The sequence below is a fragment of the Macaca thibetana genome, chromosome 1 (assembly GCF_024542745.1).
Source record: "Macaca thibetana thibetana isolate TM-01 chromosome 1, ASM2454274v1, whole genome shotgun sequence".
Classification (NCBI taxonomy): Eukaryota; Metazoa; Chordata; class Mammalia; order Primates; family Cercopithecidae; genus Macaca; species Macaca thibetana.
The window spans coordinates 50,166,634-50,172,412 of record NC_065578.1 but is presented as its reverse complement, the minus strand read 5'-3'; the positions used below and the strand labels follow the sequence as shown (position 1 = coordinate 50,172,412).

Sequence of the window (5,779 nt, the reverse complement as noted above, 5' to 3'; positions counted from 1 at the left end):
AAAATTTGATATTTGCACTTTAATACTTAAACATTTTGTAATTTTACATTTCTTACACTCAGGGAGAAAAAGTCTACATTACACTTAGTGTATTTATGATATAATTTTGGGAAATGTATTATTTAACCATTTGCTTCATTTTGTGATTAAAAACCCATTAGTGGTAAGCACTTTTAAGGTGGCATTTTCTTTTAAAACTTTAGAACTAAAATATGTTTTCAGATTGCTACTTCTGAACTCTGTCCTGCAACTACTTGACTTAATGTCGAGAAAAAGGGAAGATTGGACATTAAGGGAAATTCACACTAAAATTTCAGGCTTAATCTTCAAAAAAAAAAAGTTGTCCTTGTTTTGTTTTAAAGCAGAAATACTAGGCACCAAGGTGGAATGGACATGGGTAAAGGATGAAAACAATAACTGAATCATCAAGAGAGTATGTCTAGTTTTCCAGTTGGTCTACCTTTTCTAGTGTAAAGACTTAAGACATCAATAACTTTTAGTACAGTTCTCCTTAACAAGTGACAAGTTGTGTACGGGTTCTAGAGGTAGGAAAATCACAGAAAAATGTTGTCCTGTTTTGAAAGTGTTTTAATTAGGCAAAAGAAGCATCAGGACAAACCATTTTAAAAACAAAGTCTTCAAGTTGGATGTTGAGATTGGTAAAAGGGGAAGCAAGGGAAAAGCCAAGTAAAGATAAAATATTCAGAAGAAAGTCAAAGCTATTTGCAATTACATGTTAGAACAGATTTTGCAGGTGAAAAAAATGTTGCTTAAATATATTCATAAACCTGTTATAAGATTTTCACTTATGCTGTTTCAGAAAATTTAGCTGCTTAAAATATGACAGAACTGTATTTTAACAAATGACTTAATTAAAAGTCAGGAGAGCTACCCAGTTAATTGATAAAGTAGAGGCAACGTGGGGGAGCCCTCCCCACATTTATTGAAGATTTGTGGCTCCCCCAGCCCCATTTGCCTGCATCAGGCTAACAACCTCGTTCCTCCCATAGAGCCTGGCCAAATCACAGGCGGTGTCCCCCTTATGGTTCCGATGCCCCACATTGCTGGCCGTGTGCTTCACCAGGAACTCCACCACCCGGAGGTGGCCTTCTTTGGCAGCCAAGTGCAAGGGCAGGTTCCCTTCATTATCCTCGATGTTAACATCAGCTTGAAACTCCAGCAAAGTCTGTAAAGTGTCCAGGAAACCTGCTCTGGCCGCATCATGAATGACAGCGAAACCAGTTCGGTCTTTCAAATCGGGATTAGCACCTCTAAGTAGTAGTCTCCTGGCAATCTCGGGATTTCCAAGTTTCATAACCTGGAAAAGAAGTAGAAATGGTAGAATCCTTCAAGTGCTCATGCTACAGAAATATAAAATACCTGCCTGTCCATCCATTTATTTAACTATTTATTTTTGATGGAGTACTTGCGGAAGACCCATAGCATGGGGCTTGAAGGGGTCAAATGCAGAAAAGTGCTAGTAGGTGAAAGTAGAAGTTGAGCTTCTAAAAATTGAGCTTCTATGATGGAACGTCTTAAATGGGTCCAAAAGTAGGATAAATTGATCAATAAGATAGAATTTGTGCAACATGTATAGCATTTGCTAACAACTCAGTTCTCTATGTTCCATGAAGAGTTGTGTAATTTCATGAATTTATTAAAATAAAAGAAATGGAATTTGGGATTTAAATAAGAGTCTCTTTCTGTTTGATTGTTCATGCTCATAAAAGGTGCCTGTGGTATTAATTCTAGAAAATCATATGTGGTTAAACTTTATTTTCTAAATAGCTACTGCAAACAAAAAAGGATGTTGAGTTTCTTTAAACCAACTCCATCAGCGAGTGTAAAAATGATGTCTTAAAAATTCAGGCCTGATATTTTCTTAAATGATCAATTTTTACAAGTTCCCTCCAAACAGATATAGTTCCAAATTTCCAAGCATTTCTTTAAAAATGTTACTAAATAACTATTTGCAAGTTATTTAGTATTGGCTACTAGGTGTATTCAATGCCTAGAATCCTTCATTTTAAGTTACAAAACATTACTGATTATTAAGGTGTTAAATAAGCCACAGTGTTCTAAATTGTTTATGGTATCAATTTATATAAAACTAAGTTCCTGATATGCCTTGTATCACAGTAGGAAATTGTTGTATGACAACTGTTCTTGAAAATAATGAAATAGTCACCCTATTACATTATATGCTGTTTCTCAAAGTTCTGACAAGCCTCCTGATTTTCAAGTGAGCAAAAGAAGAAAAAATAAGATATTTAATGGGTGTTTTGGGACACGGACAGCCTTGTGCCTTGTCTTGTGGTTTGAGCTAATTTAATAATCAACTGGTGATCCTGTGTTAGTTCCTTTTTCAGTTACTATCAAGCATTTAAAGAATAGCTATTTGTAAACTGCCAACATTTTAAAAGTCAGAATGTGGTATTACCACTTGCTATCAACATACAAATAATTCACATAACGAAGATTATTTACTATTGTTTGAATATGTTTCACTCTATCAGTGGTCTGTTATAAAATATCTTGTAGAACATCATGCAAACATAAAATACATATAATTTAGTTGTGAAAAAATATTACTTTCATTAACATGCCACATATTTTCAGCATTTACACTGGTTTATTTATATTTAGGTATATTATAATAATCTAAATTATAATAAATATCTTATATAATAGACAATGTTTATGAAATTAAATGCTAATGGAAAATACAAAGTCGATCTATCTTTTTTAAATGTTTAAAAAATCCAATCACATATTAAATAATAAAATATATTTAGAATGAGTAATATTTTATAAATGCAAACTATATAGATGAACAAGATATTAAGCTCCCCTGTTGATAAAACTCTGTTGACTTTTAGCTCTTCCTTTGGAGCAGTGGTAAACAGTGATACATAATTTATATTTCAAGAACTTCAATGAAACATACTTTTGGTTATTAAAAATTGATACCACCACAACTGTCTCTAAAGATTTAGTCATATTTAAGGACCTGCAATGAGAAAAATAAGAGACAGATATCTTGGATCTTTGTAAAGCAAACATACGATTAAGGCCTTTGATATTAACCTGATAGAAAAATATACACTAGGAAGGTGGAAAAGGCTTTTGAAATTGAGTTAAATAAACATAATTGTAGAATAAAATTCACCTTTTTTCACAGAAAATAATAGTAATATTGGAAATGGTTTTGAAGAAAGTTATTTCTTGACTTATGACACAACTTCAGAGTCAGGATTATACATAATGAAAATAAGCCTTGAAACTCCAGTTTCTGTGTGTTTCGTTATATGTACAAGGACTAAGCCACAATAAGTGGGTGTTAGTATCTTGATAAGTATGTTTAATATAAACAAGATTGCAAAGTTGTATTAAAAATGTTTGTCAAAACTTTTTAAAAGAATATTATTAATTTCCCAGTCTTTCTGTTCGTCAAAAATCCTGTAAAATCTTATTATGAACATGGGTTAAGTAGCTCATTCTTTGTGAAGTTTATATAATCTTTTGAGTTTTCAAAAGGAAGCTTTTCAATATATTAAATTTGTTACTTTGCTATCATCACTAAACCTGTTCAAAACTACTAGGTAGAAAAAGAAAAAAAATCATTACTTAATGTAGCAGAAATAACAAGATAAATAATTTAGTATCTGTGCATAAACTTCCTTAATACTGAAATTTTTGCAAGGCCAGTGTATTCTGATTGAAAACGTACAGACTACATGGACTTTGTTTGTTACTAGTATATCTCCTGGCACTTAAATTTTTAATTCTTGTAACCGAAACAAAGCCCTCTAAAAACCCTCTCCCCAATGGGTTTTCAAAAACAGCTTCAAGTGTTGCATTTCCAAATAAGAATAGCTCATAAGAATATCATCAGAACTCTGATAAATTAACTATTTTAAACTATTTTGTCATTTTTCTGTTTCTAAGCCTTTCACCTAAGTTACATGATAACATTCAGAAGAAGAAAAAAATTATCAGGTACAATACTTGGCAGCTGGACATGTGTCAATTGTTGCCTGTAAATCTAATTACTGAAAATTAGAGCACACCACGGCATAATCGTAGAGACAAAGACACTGCAGCTGAGCTCTGATTAGAAAATTCAACTTTTTATTCCTCCCGACTCCTGAATGAGTGGATGGTATTACATTAACTGTGAAATGTACATCCTGTCCCGGTGCCCAGGCCACCCATTCCAAACGAGGAAAAGTCGTTTGTCAAAACTTGGAGCATTTGAAGGAAAAACACCCTCACCAGTAGTCAAGAAAATTAACGTTAAAGTCTATTACTGGGGGCAAAGTACGTGAAACCACTAATAGCAGTGTATTTCAAATAATAATCATAATAATGTGTTTACAGAGCTGTCTTTAAAAACAAAACAAAACAAACAAACCTCGGCCCTACAATGACTACTCTAAAATCCCCACCGTCACAAAAAGATTCCAAAAACTAAGACCAAATCTGGACCCCACTTGATATCAAGGATGTTATTGGATTTGAGGAGTTTGTTCAAAGTACGTCATTTTGAGAAGTTGCATCCACTTAAAGATATAAAATATGGCAACCAACTAGGTTTAAAAACAGTGAAATTTTATGTCCCTGAAAGCTTAAAAGCTGTAAATCTAGAAAACCGGGTCACGTAGGCAACATTATTGACTTGTTTTCCCCACCTCTCTGAATACCAACCTGCAGCGCAGTCCTTCCAAATCCATTTTGTGCATTGACGTTTACATTATTTTGCAACAAACTAGTAAGTTGCTCTAGGTCCCCCCTGGCAGCTGCGGACGCCAACTCGTTCCCCCAAGGCTCGGCCATTCTTTAGGGTCCTGACGATCAGGAAAAGATGAATTAGTCGTTTTTCTTTTTTCCCTTTCCTTTGCTCCTAACCAGGCTGCATGATGGCATCGGAGACTGACAGAAGGACTGGGATGGTTAATCTGGAGTAGAGCTTGGTAGTAAATACTAGTAAGATCTGCCTGCCAAAAGCCCGCCCCTCGATTCACACGTGATTATTCAGCAAAACTGAGCCATTGGAGAGGGGCTCCTCGCCTCGCTTTTTTAGCTTAACCCCTATGAAGAATTCTGACGACTCCACAGAGACACACACAGACACACATACATTCCTGGGTAATGACTCCGGACGTCAGATGTAGGCAGAGCTGTCACGTACCTACGCTACAGATCTCTGTGAGGAGTGTGTGTGGACACTCAAGGGACTATAGATCGGGGCAGAAAATACCGCGGAAGGAAAGACATTCGGGGGGAAGAAAAGGCATTCACCCACCCTTGTTCACGGTGGTGACTTGAGCCGTGTGAGGCAGAACTGCAGGGGCAGGTCCTCCAGGGGGCTCGGTTTCCATCCGTCTCGCCGAAGGGACAGTCCTGGGTCCTCCGCTGCTGGGAGAGCGCCGCGGTGGCTGGATGCTGACGTGCTCCGGGGGGTTAAAAGATGATCGCCAAAGGCGAACGGGAGTAGCAGTTCCGTGGCCCTCAAGTTACAGGTCGTAACGACTGCCCAGTACTCTGGGCTTCTCCAGAAGAGCGTTTAGTCGCGTCCGGGCCAAGTCGTGGGCTAATGCCGCTCAGGAAAGCTCCGGAGCCCGCCCGCCAGGCAGCCGCAGCCCCGCCGAGCCTCAGAGGCCGTGGGAGCCGGGCTCGGCGCGCGTCTCCGGAGGCTGCCGGGCGTGCGGCGGGCCCCCGAGAAGCCCGTCATGCCGGCCCCGCCAGGTCCCGGGACTCCCGGCAGCCTGAGGAAGGA

General features: G+C 37.6%; 1 protein-coding gene across 2 annotated transcripts; it reads right to left on the bottom strand.

The window, feature by feature from the left end:
* Positions 1-570: 570 nt before the first annotated feature.
* Positions 571-5,402, bottom strand: CDKN2C (cyclin dependent kinase inhibitor 2C). 2 transcript variants are annotated; one of them, XM_050802485.1, is made up of 3 exons: positions 5,306-5,402; positions 4,708-4,847; positions 571-1,318 (listed from the first exon to the last, which is right to left on the bottom strand). In XM_050802485.1, exons 2-3 carry the CDS (start codon positions 4,834-4,836, stop codon positions 941-943), a joined length of 507 nt encoding a protein of 168 aa, XP_050658442.1. In that variant the 5' UTR covers positions 4,837-4,847; positions 5,306-5,402; the 3' UTR covers positions 571-940. The 2 variants fall into 2 exon arrangements, with proteins under 2 accessions (XP_050658442.1, XP_050658433.1); XM_050802476.1 differs by lacking the exon at positions 5,306-5,402 and having other exon boundaries at positions 4,708-5,256.
* Between the last annotated feature and the right edge of the window lie 377 nt (positions 5,403-5,779).